Source organism: Pygoscelis adeliae, unplaced genomic scaffold (assembly GCF_000699105.1).
Source record: "Pygoscelis adeliae isolate BGI_AS28 unplaced genomic scaffold, ASM69910v1 Scaffold155, whole genome shotgun sequence".
Classification (NCBI taxonomy): domain Eukaryota; kingdom Metazoa; phylum Chordata; class Aves; order Sphenisciformes; family Spheniscidae; genus Pygoscelis; species Pygoscelis adeliae.
In genome coordinates, this window is record NW_008824932.1 from 5,001,864 (window position 1) to 5,022,495 (window position 20,632).

The 20,632-nt window shown below is 39.1% G+C and overlaps 1 protein-coding gene across 1 annotated transcript in view; it reads right to left on the minus strand.

Annotated features, from left to right (window-relative positions):
- Positions 1 to 1,587: 1,587 nt before the first annotated feature.
- COL4A4 (collagen, type IV, alpha 4) overlaps positions 1,588 to 20,632 on the minus strand; it is a 73,323-nt gene continuing 54,278 nt past the window's right edge. Inside the window, exons 33-46 of the mRNA XM_009325115.1 lie at positions 20,539 to 20,602; positions 18,858 to 18,932; positions 18,285 to 18,392; positions 17,841 to 17,948; positions 13,791 to 13,862; positions 12,871 to 12,999; positions 10,921 to 11,028; positions 9,873 to 10,028; positions 9,070 to 9,192; positions 7,776 to 7,907; positions 5,530 to 5,646; positions 4,599 to 4,787; positions 2,471 to 2,757; positions 1,588 to 1,851 (exon numbers count right to left, since the gene is read on the minus strand). Coding sequence (XP_009323390.1) covers positions 1,588 to 1,851; positions 2,471 to 2,757; positions 4,599 to 4,787; positions 5,530 to 5,646; positions 7,776 to 7,907; positions 9,070 to 9,192; positions 9,873 to 10,028; positions 10,921 to 11,028; positions 12,871 to 12,999; positions 13,791 to 13,862; positions 17,841 to 17,948; positions 18,285 to 18,392; positions 18,858 to 18,932; positions 20,539 to 20,602 — 1,932 coding nt within the window. The remainder of the gene's footprint in view (positions 1,852 to 2,470; positions 2,758 to 4,598; positions 4,788 to 5,529; positions 5,647 to 7,775; positions 7,908 to 9,069; positions 9,193 to 9,872; positions 10,029 to 10,920; positions 11,029 to 12,870; positions 13,000 to 13,790; positions 13,863 to 17,840; positions 17,949 to 18,284; positions 18,393 to 18,857; positions 18,933 to 20,538; positions 20,603 to 20,632) is intronic.

The window sequence follows — 20,632 nt, forward strand, 5'->3', positions numbered from 1 at the left end:
ATCGGAGAGGTCTGGCCGGTTTTGTCAGGAGGAAGTTGCACGGTCTGATGTATTTACACTTGAATGGACTTGCCCTCCGACTATTTTAGTCTCCTCTGGCTGAGACTGGGATGTCTGGCTTTCCTGCTCTTTGAGTTTGTGTAGCCAACTTTTAAATTGGCTGATCAGCCCGTTGTACTCGTGATGGCCTCAGAGGGAGTTTTCTTTGAATTAGGCCTCTTGGACGTGGATCTCGGTTTCCTTGAAAATCCTTTTGCTGGGGGCACCTCTCAGTGAACACAAGTTGAAATGCAAAGTGCCAGAAAAAACATTTTATTCCATTCCAGTAAAACATAGCTTATTCAAGGGTAAAAGGAGCATTTGTGGCCCTTCTGCACATGCTGAATTCTCCATTTGCAATCCGTGTGTTCAGTAGTTTCACCACGATTCAAACATGCGTTTAATAGTTCTGGTTTTATAGCTGAATGAAGGAGGTATGAATGTGTTTTAACTTTTTCAAAAGGTGATTAGTGCTTTAGCTCATAAACATTTTAACAATCGATGCTTCAAAAAATAAAAAGCATCTCTAGAGCTATGATTCCGTAAGGATCTTAAAGGTGATGGGTTTGGGTTTGGTTTTTTTTTTTTTTGGTGGTGTATTTACAAAAACAGAAGCAAAAAATGAACAAAATTTATTAGCTTCAAGTTTAGACAATTGTCCTAACGCTTCTTATATTCATCGCTCAGATAAGTTCATCCGTTTTATCACCCTGCTACAATTCCTTTTCAATTAATACTAGAAACTGCTTTGTTTCTTCAGCTACTTGGATTGGAGCTTAATAATTTAATTTAACTGCTCTTGGAAATTAATTGCAAATATAAATATAGCTTTGTAAGGATTCATTATCAGCTAATTTTATTTTCTTACATAATCTGCTGTTAAACGGATTTGCAACTTTTTGTTGCTTATGAAAGCCCAATTAACAGTTCTTTCGCAGTCTGGTTCAGTACCGGGACGGTAAAAGACTTTGATCTTCATTGTTTTTATTATGAGGTTTTTTAAACAATTACATTTTCCCCTTCCCTCAGAAACAGCATGTGCAAGTTTCCTTAGCTTGGGAAATTCAGCCATGGGGCTTTAAGATATTTGTATGGTTGCACATCCGTATCTATAAGGATAAATATTTATAATATGCCATATAAATGCACATACTCTTCCTGTTGTAAATGCCATTTCTAACAGGAAATCCCTTGTCTTGCACAACCGGTATGGTTTCCTTGCTATTCCCGACTTGATTCGACCCTCCAGGCTCACCTTGTTACCTGTATATTATTCTGGCAGTGGACTCCAATGTGACAGAGTTCCTTTTTTTTTTTTTTTTTAAGTAAGTCGTTTACACTAGATTTTACTACCTGTAGATGTGTGTACATGGGTGGATGAGGCTGAACAGATCTTTCATCTTTCAGTCTTATATATCCATTCAAACAAAAAGAACAGTGCCGCACGGTTTCAAATATATTCAAATATTAAATACTGTTTAAACCTGTAGCATGTTGTTGATCCTTATGCAAGAGTCTCACTCCAGCTGTTCATTTTTGTTTTGCTTGTTAGCCGTGCTTCAGGCATACCTGGCATCTACTGATTTTTTTCCTCTGCTCTTGTCCTTCTTTAAGAGTTCCTGACAGGGGGGCTGATGCAAACTGCAATTCGGGCATCACGGTTGTTAGCCAGAAACTGTATTCGTTAGCAAAAAAATGACACGTTCCCCGCTGCCCCTGGCATTCAATGAATGGTGCTGATCTGAAGTCTTCTAGGCAACTTCCAGGTGACATAAGGGACTGTCCACCGCCCTGATCACCAGATCCAGTGTGCTGGAAAGAACAGTGAAAGACCTTGATAACTGTGCATGAAAAATAGGTAAATTCTGTTCATCTGTCTTTTTCTGACTTTTATTTGCTTTTAACTGTACTGTTTTTGGTGATCTTAAGCTGGAGCAAGCTTCCTTTGCTGGAGAAAATCTTCATTTGCTCTGTAACGAGTTAATCTCAAAAGTCTAGAGCCAGCTCACCTATTTTTCTGGTATTTATCAATCCAAAGGAAAGAGTAATCCGGGTCGATTCTGAACGATGCCGTTATCTGAACTGCTGCAAAGGTAACTAGAGGATGGCATTAAAGAGACCTGCACCTCTAATTCTGAAAAGTGTGTCTTTGTACCTGAAAACCCCGTTGTTTTGTTAAAGACAAGCAAGCAAAATCTTTGTAATTCTAAGAAATGTGTAGCCTGAGGCTATGACTTTAGTATATATAGCTACAGCCAGGTTCTGCAGTTTGGAACTAACCCTCATCTTGTTTCTTTTTGTGAATTTTCCTTCTTAATGTTTGCTAGACATTGGATAGTTTACTTTTCAGAGCTAAAAATCTTTGAACCTTTAGAACACAAAAGCTGTATGAAAGAAACTTAGATACATGATCATGCGCCCAGACTCTTACCATCAAAAAAGAATATCCTATCCAAAGACTCCTCCAGTTCACCGGGCAGGAAGGAATCGACTGATCTTGGCTGTGAACTGCTACCGCTTGGGCTGGGGCCTCACATACAGCACATCTGCTTATATATGGTTGTATTTCTTCTTCAGAGAGTGGCGTCGTTGGTAAAGGAGCAGCACTTGACAACCAGTAAGACTTATCATTTCGACTGGCGTAGTAACAAACTTGGTTGATATTACAGTAAGCAAAGGGCATGGTATTAAACACAGGAAGACAAGATCCTGCCAGCCCTGAAAATAATAACAAATGATGAAAATGACTCCACTGCTTTCTAGGTAAGTGGAAAATAGTATTCTGGCCGATGTTGCCGCAAAACTACGTATCTTAACAGGAGTTACGTAATTCACAGATCTTAAACCTCCCAGGCTCTTTACCAAAATGGCTTGTTATGTTGAAAACAGAAACTTTTTACCATTAAGTATCTTCCTTTGACCAATAATATTTAATTGTGTCACGATCCAGTATTTAAACATGATGTAGCTTGTCACCATGGGAAACAGTTATGATAACAACTTTCTTAGCTGTGCCAACGCTGAAAAATAAATTAGGCAAGAGGTGGCGGCTGGTTTAAAAGGAGATTAGCTATTTACAAACTCACCAGGAGCAGTGAGAAACCAAATGCCAATGCTGATAAATAGAAAATTTTTGTAAAGTATGACAAGCCGTTGCTACCAGTGCATTAAGCTGAAATCTCAGCAGCTGTTCTATTGCCTTCCAGAAAGGTTGCACAGACTCTCAAAGTGAAATAAAAGGATTGAGGGATTTTGCGGAGCCAATCCTGCAAAATTCTCATCAGGCAGACATCGGTGGGAGTTAAGAAGTGACTAGTGCATACTTCAGCATACCTCAGAGGTGAAGTTCTTCTTCCAGAACTGAATTTAGAACAGTTTCATGGTGACCTACTAGTTAACAATAATAATCACTGCATACATGTTCTGCCTTGAACTTTGTGTGTGATGCATTATTTCTGTAATGCCCCCGAACCCTAATGCCTTCTTCAAAGACGTGACATTTCTATACAGAAGCCAGTTTTGTTTATCACTGGTAATATTGCATTCCCGTACTAATAAAGGATCTGGAGTAGCCTAGTAAGGAAAATGCCTGTGAAAAGAGCACGCTGGTCACAGGAAACGAGGACTTTATTTTCTTTGAATCTTATTTTCACTGCTGTTACGAGGCATTCTGTTACCAACTGGCTCTCCTGGGGAATGCCAAACGCACAACAGTGAAAACATTTTAGTACGGCAGTGTTGTTTTGAAAATCTCTTTTTATTGCTCTTTTAAACACTTCTTTTTTGTCCAGCTTATTAGGTCCTCGATCTTTCCTCCTAGGAGACTTCTCTGCCTCTTGTATAACAAGTCAACAAGAATTTAGGAAATTTCTCCTCTGCAAACTGCTGACAATCAGTTTCTCAGGCTGCAAGTCAGGCGGCTTATTTAGACAGCTAATTTTAGTCAGAATTGTACACGATGTAGAAGAAATGACCCAAGACACCAAACGGAGCTGTCTTTGGGAGAAATTTGGCTCTGTGTTTTCCAAAAAATCTTAGCTTCTGACTCTTAAAAGCACACGATTCTGCTGCACACGATGCATAATTTTATTTGTAAAGCTTATTTATGCTGTCCAACTATAAACACCTAACTTAACCAGCTCTTTGCCCCAAGCTGTCTCTACAGTAAAAAGGAGCAGATCCTCCAGGGAGTTATTTCAGAGTGGCCAAATGAGATTCCTGATCTAGGAAAATCTCTCCAGTGAGTTCCAAGACAGCCCAAAACGACTAGCCAGGATGAGTGAAATAAACCACCCATCTCTCCAACTTCTATTCAGAATTACTTAGGGGTAGAAATACTTTTTTCATTCAATTGCAAAGCAGCAGAAAGCCATTTTAAATGGGTCACATAATAGGGCAGCATAACCAAGTTCATTATAATCAGTGTAAATTAGTTTTGAGTCTGTAGAAACTAAGTAATTGATGATTCTATAGTGTGCCCCATTTGACTTGTCTTTCATTGTATAGATCGCACCCTATTAGACCTTAACTGGAGAGCAATTATGTACTACAATACATACCCAGATCTTGGTTATGAGCTTTCTCTTGTCCTTCCAGGTACAGTAGACTATAGCCAGTCCATAATTTTGGCATCCCCTGTGGACAGAGTGGTTCTCTATCCGACTGACTGTGAAGGACGAGCAAGAATCCACTTGCAGAGCTAATACGGGGGCCTGGTGGTCCTGGGATACCAGTCTGGCCAGGTGGACCTGGTGGACGTAGGAGAAAAGGTAAAAGAAATTGACTTGTATGAACACATAGCTAGTGTGAACTTTTATCTTTTACTATTTTTAAGTGTTCAGTAAGGGGTTCCTGACTGAATATAATACAACTTCACAAGTTGTCGTGGGCAATAAAGACACCACTAGACTTGTGTTATCCTTCTTATGGGAGAGAAATGAACTAGATTGCCACTGAATGCTTGACAGTTGGCTTTTCTATTGTGCCTCTGTCCTGTGCTGTATGGATTAAGAAACGAACTGAGGCGGGCAATGATTTCCCACTTACTCACTAGGATGACTTGTCTGGGCTGAATTTGAATCCCCACAGTAACAGTCGATGCCCTTTCCTCACATAGGTATTAAATCATTAATTTATTAAAGAGCAGTCACAGTTAAAATACAATTTTAATTACTCAGACAGTTGCACCATTAGCCCTGACTCAGAAATGCATACCTATTGATATATGATGTTTAAGCATGTGTGGTTAATTGCCTTTCTGGTTAATAATGGATGCTGTGATAAATGTTCTTCTGATAGGTCTTTTTATGTGTTATGAAATCGTTCACAAATGTCACTATCAGTGCTTGAACTGAGAGGGGGAAAGAAGTGTCACGGTATCTCAGGCTAGAGGTGGATGTACCCCTGTAGATAGGGATAGGAGTAGAGAGAAAACTTAGTCTACACGTCACCTCACACATCTCTCCCCCAAAAGTCACGTTCCATTCTTACCTTGTGGCCCGGCATATCCTTGCTCTCCTATATTCCCTTGGTCACCTGGTGGTCCAGGTGCCCCAGGTAAGCCATCTTGACCTGGCAGGCCACACGACCCTTCTTCACCTTTTCTTCCTAGATAAATACAAAGTATGCACTTTCCCTTCATATGGCTGCATTTAATGGTTATACATTGTCCAAGCATGCAAAGGGCCAGGCAGCAGAGCTGACACCACCAAGAAGTATGACGCTTTAGGACAGAGAGGTGCAGAACTGCTTTCTGCTGGGAATTCTCTTTACAACTTATTTACCTTGTGACCACAGTAGTAGCTCAGAGGCGCAACTTTAGTAACAGCAACTGCTGATAAGGTTTTATGTCCTCTCTACAGAACTTGTGTGATTTACACTTGAAATCAAAGCACTAACATTATCATGACAAGCCTCCTGCATAATTGCCATCAGTATCTGTACCGTGTAATGAGTTATAACTCATCCTGTGGCGGACCTTCATCTTTTAGGACCCAATTCAGCAAAGTCTTTAAACATGTACTGAACTTCCTGTGAAGTAATGCATGTATTAGGGTACTTACAGAACGGGGAGGGACTGCAGAAGTGGACTACACCCAGTGGGGAAGGGCAAAGACATTTTTAGGCTCCTGGTGGCCTCACCTTTTTATATTTCTCATAGGTACATGCATTTTTATACATTAGCAGATAATGAGGTGTGGCCAGGACAGTAAAAGATACGTCCTGTATGCAGGGCACAGGTAGTGATGGTCCTATTCACTGGCTACTTTAAACATAATCTGAATCGAATGAAGTTACACTTGTCAGGTATTATTGCACTCAGCAGTGTTTTTCCTCTTTTGGTAAAAAACAGTGTTCAGATGAGTGTGTTTCTCTAGCACCATAGTTGTTTCTCATTAATGGTGTGTGTTTCATGTCTTGCAGATTTTGCTATTTAACCTGCAGACTGAGTAATTCAAGGTTGTCTCACAACATTCAAAATTTTTCCATGTTACTTTTTACTGGATTCAGAAGAAAATCTAAACCAGTCAAAATAATTTAACAGCTTTTCAATGTTGGTTGCACAGTTATTTTGCCAAATCTCACGTACACTGAATTTTTAGTAATACGCATTGCTTTTGCCAGTAAAACTTCCAATTTGCCTTCCAAGCCAGGAGAAAATTGGAATTCTGCTATCTTAATGAAAGGAAAAGCATTACTAAGTGCTTCTTTCCTAAAACCAGTGCAAGTAAGTATCACTGTACCACCTAGTTTTACAGAAACTGTTCTAATGATGTATATAATGGAAACACAGCAATTCAACCCCAGAAGCACCTTTTAGTTGGCAAATCAATTAAGATACGTAAAACTAGACACAGTTCACTGAAAACTACCTTGTGTTCACTTTCATGAGGGGAATGACTACTGCAGGGAAACCCCTGGGAGAAAACAGTGGATTTTCTCTTGGGAGACACTGGATGTCCAGTGCAGCCTCCACAACAAACTTCGGTTTCCCCAAGTAGGAAATATCTAAAACCACATGAGGGATTCCACTATCTAAACTGAAGACACCACATTTAGACACAGCCTAAACTGAAGACGCTACACAGAGATGTTACGCTATATCTCTATGAAGATGGCCACTCTGTTGGAATCATCAGTACCAGCATCACCCTTGTTTTCTTTTTATCTATCAGAAGAATGTTTCAGTCTTTCATCACTTGTTTTTTACGATCTCTATGGTCAGTTTTCTTTTGTGGTAACTTTTTCATGTTCTGACAGATAGAGAGGCAGCTACGATAGCACTTTTTGACTTTAGTGTCCTTTTAGGACTTTGGTTAGCAGAGCTTTGTGATTCATTACTGTGAAATTTTAAAGCATGTATATTATTAACATCCTCCAACTATAACCTTTCTAAACGATAGGAGTGGTTTGAGGCATTGCTTTTTCATTTGTTGGCAAAAAGGAAAAATACCATTTGAAGAACTCTCTTCTCAACAGCGCCTGATGCTTTTGCCCTCCCTGGCCTAGGAAAAGGGAAGGCGGTGCAGGCAGGCACAAGCAGCCTGGTTCAGCTATATTGGTCCGTCATCCTCAGCATTAACCAGCTCCCTACATGTTTCTGGAGACTGTTAATAAGTGTTTAAGGGGAAGAGACAGGGTAAAACATACAGGAGTAACACTGACACTCTGACCCTTTTCAATTTGTTGTCTAAATGGCTAAAATAGACATCCAAGCTTTCAAAACACAAGCTTACCTTGGGGACCGGGGTGGCCTATTGGCCCTGCTAATCCTACAGAGCCATCATCTCCTCTTTGCCCTGCTTCCCCAGGAGGCCCTGGGATTGCAGGGCATGAATCGTCTATTTTTCCTGGTTCACCAGGGTCACCTGGAATGTGTAACAGGAAAGTAAATTAGACAGAAGATAGGTTAATAGCTCCCATGTGAAAAATCAACATAACTGTTAGCTGGTTTTGGTATTCAAGTGTATACTTTTAAGTATTTTAAAATCTTGAATTATTGAGTCTCACTGCTTTTAATTTTACTCTTAGTCTTTTAGCACAGCATTTAACAGTGTGGCAGGCATGTGTTAGCAAGTGTATGCTAGCTGATTCAAACGTTTGGTGTACAGTTTCTGTCTTAATGTGCCCCAAACTGATTTGAGTTAAAGCCTAAAGTCTACCCAACTTCAGCGCAAACACCTTAGCAGATGTGAAGGTTTACAGTACTTTACCTATTCTGTGGCTGTAAAACCATCAAAAAGCAGGCCAAAGAAGCTAACCCACAATATCCATTTAAAATAATTATAATAATAAAAAATAAAGAATGTCCATATTTTATGTATTGAAAGTTACTGGGAGCTATTGGTTATTTGCATTTTGGAACAAAATCAGAATCGGATCAATTTAGTCACATTAAGAGTTCAGTCTTTGTAGTAATCCAGCGTTAGGATTCAAGCTTTTGCTAAGTTTTTGGTTAGAAAGCATCTTGTGTGACAACCAAAAACCAAAATGATAATTTGAAACAAGTGTGTTTTGCAAGTCTAACTGACATCACAGCATGAGACTTCTCAATGTAGCATTATCACGATATTGGTCTGCTCGGAAGTACTAGTTATTTATGTGAAAAAACTATTAGAACTATGTTGTTGTAGCAGTATCTACTATTCCTAGCAGCCAAGCCAAGAATACCTTCTAATAAGAGTGGAATGTATCTATACAGAAGGAAGCTCACATGAAAAGAACAATAATCAATAGTCATGAACTTACCTATGAAACCTGAAGGATTTGAAAAATGGAAAGCAGATTGAGGCCATTGTGGTGCAGGTGGAAACAAGTTTCAGGCATGTAAATTAAAGAATGGAATGAGAACTGAAATCACTTACATGAGGTGACATTAGAAACAAATACGTAGTTCAAAAATTTTTACACAACTCAAATGAGAAATCAATTAAGTTGGTTTTTTTCTGAGCTTGTTTAAATTGTCTGTATGCAAATAAACGTTAGTAAGATTATATATGAATAGAAAGATCACAGTTACAATTGAGTGACAATGAGCAACGGGTTCGTAAGTACCTGTGGGACCTTTGGGACCAGGTTTTCCCCGAAAACCTTGGTCTCCTGGTTGTCCTACAGCACCAGGTGGGCCCTGTGGGCCATGGATTCCCATAGGACCTGGAAAGAAAACAGTCGTGCAGTTACATGTGGTTGCGTTCCGAGAAGGTGAACACATAAGTAAGATGAAGTCTGGCTGCTTGAGTAACAAAAAATGCTTGGGACAGCTCAACTCTGTTGTCTCCCAGAAAGAAATGCACGTTTTCCTCTTCTCTCCCTGGTCTTGAACAGAATTAAAATCTATTACTTTTCTTTTTGTAAAGATTGGAAGGGATTGGTGTAGACAGGACTTCTCTACAGTGCGTGGAAGAAGCAGAGCATCTAGATCCCTGTTTTCAAACTAAAGAATCTGTTGAAAGCCCAAAGCTATTGATATGGTGCAGATGTGAGACTCTGTGTTAGTTCAAACACGTCTGCATCTTCCATAGTTTCTCAAGACCCCTGCAGAGAGGTCAAGGTTTGCTTTGCCTGGCAGACTCAAAAGTTTTACCGCCTCATTCTTAGGTTGGTAGGGGAGTCTTCCAACAAGTTGTTGGAAGCAGTACGTGTGAATCTGGCTCTACCCTGACCTTCTACCCCAGCCCTATCTTATCTGTAGGTAACAGGGCAGAGCTATGAAATGTCCAGCCTACCACTTCTGTCTGGCTCAGTCTCCAATGGCAATCCCCTGTGCACAAGGCTCAGCTGCATAGGGCTGGGCGTTAAGTGCACACGCTAGTTAAAAACATCTCAGGTCATACCCTTTGGTCCTCCTCTTCCTTGGTTCCCTGGAAGACCTCTGGCTCCTTGTTGCCCTCGCCGCCCAGGATTACCTGGTGCCCCTCGAATACCGGTATCACCTGGATCTCCTCGCACAAAGATAGTCTCTCCAGGAGGACCAGGATTCCCAGGCTGACCTATGGTAAAAGACCTTTATTCTTAATATATGCACGAAGCATAAACATCTAAAAATAGACATGTTCCGTTGGTTTTTTTGCTTTTGGGTTTTTTCCCTGGGACATAGGACAGCCCTTGCATGTTTTTGGAAATATTAGCATTAGCCTTTGTCCAAGGCATTGTAAGGAAGACAATAATAGGAATAGTTCCTAAAACTATGTAGATTCTGTGCAAGCAAAAGGCAGCAAGTTAATGTTACATGCATTGAGACACTGTTTCTCTCTATTTATTATAGTGTTGCTTACCCTTCCAATCTCCATCCCTTATTTCCCAATAGGAAGTAAGTCTTCCTACTGGGTAAGGAAGGGTTCAGGTAATACTTAATGTAAGGGGTCATAACTACTTGAAACAGCTCCATTTGAGGACCAGAATCTATAGGAATTGACTGGATCTCTTGGCAACCCCTGCTTGTAACAGAAGTGAGGTCTACGTAAATGCTTACAAAAGAGTTACCGGCTTTAGCTTTCCCAGGGCTGGATTTAGATTGGAAAGCTCTTTGTGGGTTTAGCAACAACGGCAGGCTTCTGGACAACGTATTTTATCCTTCTTGTTAGGAAGAGAGGCCAGTAATCTTACTTCTATTTGCTTCTGTGGAAATTGAGGTATGTTGTAGCAGCAGGACTTGTACCCAATTACCATACAGGCCAGAAAACTGAATCTGGAGAACTGTATTTTATCCTTGCTCTGGTGACCCATCCAGTGTTCACTTCTCTGTGTATTCACTGAGGTACTGATTAGTTTCTTTGTTCCCTATGCACTTTTATATGTTGTTCCACAGACAGCAACCCAGCGACTCCTAGTAGGCTCAGGGGCTTTTTACATGACCAAATTTGGTATTTTTGGTTTTAGTACCTCTGATGCCATCTAAACCAGGTGGTCCTTGATCACCTGGAGGACCAGGAGAAGCACTATCAGGAGATCTTCCCGTAGGTCCAGTGGGTCCAACAGGTCCTTTTCTACCTAAAGGATCACATTTTACAAAAAAAAAGAAAGAAAAAAAAGATCTGAGTTTTTTTTAGATTACAGAAATAAGTTACTAACTAAAAGAATGCTGACATGTGAGGTCATGGGGGTAATGTATGCTCTCACTTGTATACTGAACATACCAGTGATTAGGCTAATGAAGTCATCTTGTAGAAGTGAAAACGTTTGTTATCTTTTAAAAATTTTTAATTCTTTCCATAAAATCTACTTAAACTAAAGAATGCATCATCACACATTGGCAGATTGCCACAAATAGCCGCCTTCTCCTGAATTCTAGCAATGGGAGAAATGGTAAAAATGTAAGACAAGTGGGGATTATGAAATCATTCTGCCTGGGACAGGATAAGTATTCACAGATTGTTCCTAGCAAAAGTGAGTTCAGCTGTCTCCTAAAAACCTCAGTGAACAAGATGAACTTACTAGCCTTAAATGTATTTTTTTTCCTAATTTGTAATCTGGACTTTTGCAAAATAAGACATTAGTGCCCTTACATGTGACAGGCAGGAAGAGTTACAGGTTACCATCCTCTGCATAACACTTGCGAATAGTCGCAGCTGGTAAGCATGTGTGTTGCACTCTGTTGCCTTCTCTTTTCTACAAAAAACCAAATCTAGTTTCTTCAGTCTTGTTTTTGACCCCATCCTTCCCGTTACTGTCTAGTGAGTTCTCCCCAAAGCTGGACACAGTATGCCGTGGGAAGCCTTGCCCATCCTGTGTCAAGCAGTGTTAATACATCTTAGGATGAAACTTTTTCTCTTTTTTCCTCAACAGCACATTCTGTTGACTCCCCCAGTACATGAACTAGTAACTGAATTGAGAAAAATGACTGCGTCTTCATCTTAGAATAATTCACCTCACCAGAATTCACCTCTGCTATTTTTCTTCTGTGTGTTATGTGACACTGTGGCAAGGTTTGGTAGAGCAAAGCTAACGTCACTTCTCATCACAGAATTTCTGGGCTTGAATGGGCCTCTGGAGACTTTCTAGTCCAACCCCCTCCTCAAAGCAGGGTCAGCTAGAGCAGGTTGCCTATGACTCTGTCCAGCTGGGTTTTGAGTATCTCCAAGGATGGACACTTCATAACTTCTCTGGGCAACCTGTTCCCGTATTCAATTACCCTCACAGGAAAAACAAAACTTTTCCTTATATTTAAGTAGAATTTCCTGTATGTCAGTTTGTGCCCATTGCCTCTTGTCCTGTCACTGGATACCGCTATGAAGAATCTGTCTCCATGTCCTTCCCATCGGATACTTATACACATTGATAAAATCCCCCCTGAGCCTTCTCTTCTGGAGGCTAAGCAATTCCCACTCCCTCAGCCTCTCCTCATGTGACAGATGCTCCAATCTCTAACCTTCTTAGTCACCCTTCCTCAAACACTTGCTTTTTCCTATTTCTATGCAATTCCTATATCACCAAGGCTCTTAAATAATCATAGCAATCTTGTGATACAGTTCCATCTTGCATTTATATCAGAGTAGTTGATAGATTTACTCTATTTCTGTGACTACCAGATCTCCTGCACTCTTTTTCTTCAGGAATTTCTTCCCAAGAGGCAACTCCACCTAGCAGTTCCCTGAGTCTGTCCAAGTCCATCATTTTCTATTCTCATTCTTTCCTCTCCTGTAACATAACACAGAAGAAATACTGGGGTCTCTGTATCTACTTGGGAAACATTAGCATGTTATCGCAACAGAAATGTTTTTAGGGAGGGAATCTTCTGGGTATGTATTAATGTTCATACTAATCAGGAGAAGAGCCTGTATGAGCTTCATTTCAACTGTGCAGGGCACCACTAAGGAGAAAACCCTTTCTTACCTGGGAATCCTGGGAATCCCCTTTCTCCAGGGGGGCCTGGAATAGAAATACCAGGCCATCCAGGTTCACCTCTGTCTCCTTTTGGTCCAAGTTCTCCTGAGTATCCTGGGGGCCCTGTTTCACTTTGACCTTTATAGGAAAACAATTATGTACATAAAGCTTACAGTGAGTACAAATACAGATGTGCAGAATAGAAATACCAGCTGCAGATGTTCCTCCTTGCAAGGGTTGCCTAGTGCTATTTTTCTGGTTCTGTCTTGGAAGCTGGAGAGAGTTTTGTTGAATCTGGCCCTAATTAATCTCTTGCAAAGAAAGTAATCTCTTTGCTTTAATGCTCTTCTTCGGGGGTTATTTTATATGGTGTCATTATTGTCTGTAACTTGAAATGTAAACTGATTGCATGGTCCTAAATTTAATTTTCTATCAGCATAAATTTGTAATCTCTAGATAGATGTGAGTACTGTTTTTAATACTGCTTCAAAAGCACTTTTTGAAAGTTGCAAATAGATCAGCGTGAGTGAAATCCAGGTTCCTCTTAAGTTTGTGGCACAACTCCCATGGACTTTAATGGGGCTGGGATTTCATAAGTCTCCTTTCAATTTGTTAGTTTTATCTTTTACATATAAAAAACCTGGAGACTTGGCTCTACTTTGAATCATCTGCACTGAACATTTTCATTTTACAAACAGCCTTGAAAGGTTCCAACACAACTATGTGAGTAATGGAAGTTTTAAAGTTTTCCCCACAAATAACTGCAGGTGTGTCATTAGGCGTACTTTAGGTTCTGTTTGAAAGTTTAGTCTGACCCTTAATGATATCTTCTGGGCAAGGCAAATATCAAAATAACATGCATCATTCCTTGCACATTCAGTCATTTAAGAGAAGATTTTCTGTTCCACATAGCTATTTCCTTTCTTTACCTGGAGCTCCTGCAGAACCTTTTTGACCTTTTAGTCCATCCAAGCCATCCAGTCCGGGCAGTCCAGGAAGACCTGAGAGGTATTACAGGCGTGACTGGGTGCCACAATAATCCTTTAAAGTCACAATTAAAAAGAATGCAATTTTTTTTCTGACAACACATTCTGGATCAAGACAGGGTATTTGCTGAATTTGATTCTTATTGGCAACTGAAGACGAGATTACATCACACCTGAGTGCAGTCTTTTTGGAAAGAAAAATCTGAAAAATCTGAAAGTAGCAATCATAATACAGTTTCACATCGAAGCAATCAGAAAACATACCTTTTAATCCTTTAGTATTTCTATACTGCAGCTAACAGCATGAAGCTCAGTATGGGCTAATTTACTCTATAGTGAACCTCGTGTCTGCGGCTAGACTACTACTGCTATATGTGATTAACTAGTCCAAAATTAGCTGTGTTATCACTACGTGACCAGGTGACTGGGATGCAGACACTACCTAGAATAACTGTAAACCTGGAACTTCTCTACAGCTTCTATTCCAAATGTAAGTGCAATTCAATCAGGCTGCACTAGAAAGAAGCTAAATTTTCCCATGCCTTCTTTTCCCTGGTCCTGCAGATTTCACACAGAAAACTATGCTTTTTGCATCACGCTACTACAAAAAATTCTTTAAACTGAACAGCACAAAGTCTTTGAAGACAACAAATCTGTAATTGAGACCTATGCTGACATGTGATAGTACAGAGCAGCTTTGTCACTAGTGATGTTCACCAGATGACCAGATCACAGGCTGAGTGTTCATGGTAATCAGCTCTAACTTTTGCTTTATAATCTGTGCTTTTTTGAAAATTGCTAAAACACAATTAAGTAAAAACATAGATGGCATTTTTTAATCCATTTTTTTAAAAAGTTGAACTAATCGAGATTGTGTTTGTTATTTGCAGTGGAGGGTAAAAATATCTCCATGTCATTAGCACTTCACAGTTTCCTAAGTTGTATAGATGAAGTCTCAAACGTGAAGACGTACACTTATTAAATGCAGATGGCAGCCTATCACCTGGTGATAGGAACAGATTTGGCAAAACTGATGGGTCATTTGGTAACAGGTTTCAAAGAGGTTTCAGACAGACGAGTAGACTTGGGATGCTTCTTGCTCCAGAGAGGGGCAGATTAGAGTGGACACCGATCATCAAGAAGTTGGAACAATACTGTCAGTGCCTATTCCTGTCTCTTTTCCACCTTTGCTGCTTATCTCCGCCTAATTTCCCTCCCCACCAGTTCCTCTCCCTGCCATGAAGGATTCACAGTCCAGCTGCAGGGTTTTTTTTCCATAAGTCTGAATTATCTTTCTGTCTGTCTCCTTTTCCCTGTCTAGCTACTTCCTGGCATAGAAGATGTAGGTTCTCTGTTTCAGTTCCTGTGCTTGATCCCAGCATGTCCTGCAGCACGCAAATCTGCTGTATATCCAGAGCATCAATCATGGGAGAATTTATTGCTCTGCTTAAGCACATATGAATGGATATATTTTTTTGAAGTTTGTAAGCTGGTCAAATTTGGCAGGGACAAATTGCTGTAGGAAGAGCAATGCAAATGCCCTTCATCAACTGCTTCACCTGCCAAATTTAAAGGTCCCTAGTTCAAAGATGGGTCATCTGAGAAAGGAAAAATAAAAGGACACTAGAGTTCTCTAACAGACACACCAAAAATAATAATCCCATAGCTTTGTTCTCAGAAACTGTTGAATTATTTTAATTAAAATTTAACAAAGGAATGAAAAGAAAAAAAAAAATCCAGCCTGTAGCAAACACCAGTCTGGAAAAATTTTAAATCCAGAAGATTGTTCGAAAACCTGCAAGACATTGATAATATACTCTCTATGTAATCCGCTTTATAATATGGGATACTAGTAATCCAACCTGTAATATCTTCTGTGCCCTTAATTAACTGCTCCTTAACTTTTCATGACATTCTAAGTTTCAGTCCTGCTTTCTGTAGCCTGCTTGTGCTTTGGGCATGTTCCCATTTTCAAATTTATGTAAGAGCTGCATGCCAATTTGGGGAATTTAACAGTGGTATTTTAAAATGATTATGAACTAACTATTTTTGGCACCCAGGTCACCATTTAAAACTTTTTTGATCTGTAGCTCATTCAGTCAAGATTGATGGCTTGGTTTACTTGCTTTCCAGGGAATTTCTGACACATTTGCCAACAATCCATTATAATATCAGCACTCGTAATTCTAGATTTTTGGATTGCTATAGAACCATATTTCTAGGTACAGCTGAATTGGCTGACCTATGTATGAACCACTGTTTCTGTATTTTACAGCCCATTTCAGCTTCTACTCACACAAGTAATTCTGCTGATGTTCTTAATGTTACTTGCTTCATCAAGGATTACTCACACAAGTAAGGCTTGCCAGACTAAGCCCTTAACTAGTAAAACTCTCTCTGTAATAAAGAAAATGTGATTATGCTTTGGTAGATGCTGTTTAACTAATTTTTTTTTAATCTAAAAGTTCTTCAGGCACAAGACATTTAATGTAAATGAGAAGCAATTAGACTAACAAGGCCGTGTACTTAGCTATGAACAGCCAATTAACCATTTCACTGCTAATGCTAGCAACAGTATTCATTGAAAATAGCGTTAAGATCTATATTCTCCAATTGAATTGGAATACAAATTCCATTCAGTTTTCATTACTGGGTATAATTTCAAAGGTGTTAACCTTCTTTTCAACTATGCTGGCAATATATAGAATCCTAAGGCTTAGCAGGCAACTTGGTCTCTAATGAATTACCATTTGGAACTGAACTTTTCCCTCTGCAGCACGTGTGTTAATTTGTTATGTTTCCTGTGCAGGACTTGGGATAACTTCCACACAATATAGAAAAGAAGTGTCTTACCGCTTATGACAAGAAGGAAAGAGTCCATCTACTAAGATGCTTTCAGTAGAAGAATGCTGCTCTTTTTTTTTTGACCCCTCTCAATTTAGACATCCCTGTCACTGCAGATCTCTGCCTTTGTTACAGCAAATATTGTTTGCAACAATGAAATGTTCTCTTGCAGATTATGCACCAGCAAGGAATCTGTCATGACAGTTTAAATGAGCGCCACTTATTTACCGCAAGCAATCATAAATGGTTTCCATTTTTCATTTAAATTTTCAGTAGTTTATAGGAAACCATCTCAATTTTTCCTTAGGCTGAACTTGAAAAAGTGAATCTATTGTCCTCTCTAACCATTTATCATAGCCCCAAGTGTTACTTTACTGTGATTTCTGTATATGGTTCACTAATATTATTCTTCCTGTCCAGGAACTGGTTAGGAAGCACAGTATGACAGAGAGAGGATACAAAGTACATAGTTGATTACCTTTCTTTATGAAGTATTAATGTAACTTATAATTTCAATATATCATTCTGAGTACAGTGAAAGTTAATGTTCTCCAACAAAAACAACTGTATAGATGAACTTCTGTTCAATCTAAACATAACAATCATTGTGAGAAGTGTAAATTAGGATTTTGAGGAAAAATTTCTACGTTAAATCCACCAAAAATCATTTTCTGGAGAAAAAACAACAACAACAAAACCAACAACAAAAACCAACCCAAGTTATCACAATTTGTTAAAACAAATTTGTAAGACAAAACTGTCCATAGCAGTCTGCTGGTTTTGTAGAGTAACAGTGGCACTCCCTGGTGAAAAGGTAGAACACAGCATAACTGAAGTGAAAGTGACACATCTGAATTACTGCAAACTCCTTTTTTCTTTCCTTAACTTCTGCTATCAGTTACATCAGCTAAGCCAGAATCTGTTTCTACCTTCTTCCTGACTCATTTTAGATTGTAGCCCAATTTTCTGAGGTAGCATTTATGTTACTTTTCAAAGGTGATGGGAACTGGCTTAGTTCTTCTAGTAGCTTAAGAGAATACAGAATCAAAATCATGCTCACAGTTAGGCCTTTTCCGTGTTCACGACAAAAAGGGTATTTATGTCTGGTGCAGTTACATTACCAGTAGAACTGCACTGTATACTGTTTACCTTTTCTGCCTTGGGATCCAGCTAATCCTTGCAATCCTGGAGGTCCCCAAATTCCATGTTTCCCTTTTTCTCCAGGCTCTCCTGGCAATCCCTGAGGACCTGTAACTCCTGAGAGTGGGGAAAAAAAATCTGTGAGTATGCAAATCTATTAAACTGTTGATTTTTCTTTTTTCATGCTATGCAGCACACTGCGTTAATCAGAGGTACCTGAAAGTGTATGGAAATGTATGAAGAATTGATGGTTCTTGCTCTCTGAGACTCTGAGCAGACTATTGCTGCTGTACTGAAATAGCTATAGGTACTGAAATAGCTTTCAATACATGCCTTCATATGACCTCTGATGTCTCTAGCCTCCGCCACAGAGGTGCCTCCTCAGCTGCATTTTCCTGTTCCGTATCTCTTTTGAGTTGTTACATGGCACTATTTTTTAAACTTTGGCATTACCTGGAAATCCCGGTATTCCTGGGTATCCAGGGTCACCCTTGGATCCTGGTCTTCCAGGTTGCCCTTGGATACCTGGTGAACCCTTCTCTCCTGGGAGTCCACAGAGTCCTTAAAGAAAAAAATAAAAATCTAGCATTTATTTCTTTAAAGTTGCCCATTCCTCATCTCATGATAAGTTTAAAAATATAAAAGTTCAGTAAGGGGTTTCTTGACTAGAAAAAGAATTTTATTTGAATACTTCAGATCCTTGCATCTATTTATTAGCAATGAATTATACTGGTGTCTCTGGTGATATCTGAAAGAGCAGAACTGGCTAGCAAGATATAGCCAAGCCAGGTTTTATTCTGGTAAGTACTGGTATGTTCATCGGTGCTGTACTAGACAACAGTAGATTCTACCTCCTATGTCCATGCTAGCCATATTGCACATTGTGATGCCTCTCCAATCCCTGGGTTTATAACTATAGAAAATACCGCTCAATAGGCACAGGAAGCAGAGCTCCCTCTCCGCTAACAAAACTTAGAGAAAATAAATTCTTAAGTCCAATTTTTTGCTTCAATCAGACAGAGGTACCTGGTAATCCTGGATCTCCGGGAGGCCCTTTTCGACCATGTGTACCAAGCAGAGGAGTTGGGTCACCTCTCTTGCCTGTTGAGGTACAGTGACTTTCATTTCATACAAATATCCTTTTCATCCACAAAACCAAAGCTGGACAATTTTGTAAGATCAGATAATTTACTCATAGATATTAACAGCTATAAAAGGGACTGAGAGAACACAGAATGAAAAATGCTTTGGCACATGCAAATTACCTCCCAGCTCTGCTTGTCTTGCAGTACTAACTCAGTTTGTGTTTGGTATGTCTCCTGGCAGTATTCATGTAGATTTCCCATATTAAAAAAAAACCAAAAACAAAACCAAAAATTATGGGAACTTTCCCAATACTGACAGCATATACTGAAAATGAAAGACGTTGTATAAATTCCCTATAATGTTTTATTAAACAAAGAGAACTTCTAACATAGGTTTGTGAGGATGTGCCAAATCAATACAGCGTGAGTCTATTTAGTCAGTAAAGACCTTTTAGGCTCTAGCTGGGGACTTTAAGCCAGCACACCTTCTCCTTTCTGTCTGTGCTGAAATTCCTGTTTATCACAGAATCAATAATTCCGAGCAATTTTGCCTTACACTGTCTGTACAAATGACTGACCTCTCCTACCTATTCATGCTGTCTCCAGCTTCACTGTCTGATTTTGCTGTGAAGAGTTAAGAGGAAATATCAAGTTCAAGTGTCGCTAGAAATCCCCTGCCATAGCAATCCCCACTTTTACTGGCTATTTCCTGCTTAATTTTAAGGATAACTTTTCCAGTAAATTTGATTTAATACATTTCATAAAAGTTCTCTTTATATTGAGTATTGTTCTTTACTTTTTTTTGGTGGGAATATATTCCCTGGCTGAGAAAGTCTTGAACTTTTGAAGAAATGGAAAATGTAACGGAGAAAAGAATTTGTCCTGTCCCCTTAATGCTTTTTTCCAGGCAATGATTTAATTTCGTTATTTATTAGTAATGAAATCCTGATCCAAGGAAACTTGGAATATGACGGATTACGCCATTTTGTATTTCTCTGAAACACTTTTTAAAATCTAAATATTATAGATAAATTTTTCAGAGTAATCTCTACCTATGCAAAAAACAATATGCAAAACTTCATCTTTTCAACTGAATAATTTTTCATGCATGGGTATGAACTCTGCCTGATTTGTTACGCTACACTTTCAGAAGTTCCAAGAATTCAAAAATCATAGCCTAGAAAACACTGGAAAATAAGTGATATAAAAGAAATTATAAATTATGTTGGAATATTTTAAAAATTCCTCATAGCTGTATCATACCATACCATAATACCATAAATGATTGCATTTTCTCTTATTTGATCTGACAAATTTTACAGCTCCGTAAGAGTGGATTTTTACATGTGTTTGATGGAATTTTTAAACTCTCTGAAATTTGACACAAACTTATGTTCTAAATTAGTAAGACCTACTTTAAAAGGAACAAACTGTTAAAGAATATACTGAAATGCAAATTTTGCCTTCAGGTAAGTCAGACATGTTTCTAATGACATTCACGTTTTAATTATTTTCACTTATGTCCTGTTTTCCCTTTTCTAGTGAGTACACGCCATCTATCAGAGCATATACATCCTAACAATATTGCTTTTGTTAAAAGCATGTCTATATAAACCCATTACCTTTAGATCCTTTTGGGCCAGTCAGTCCTGGATTTCCAGGGATTCCCGGTAAGCCAACATCACCCTGATTTTTTTTAAAAACAAATAAAAATGT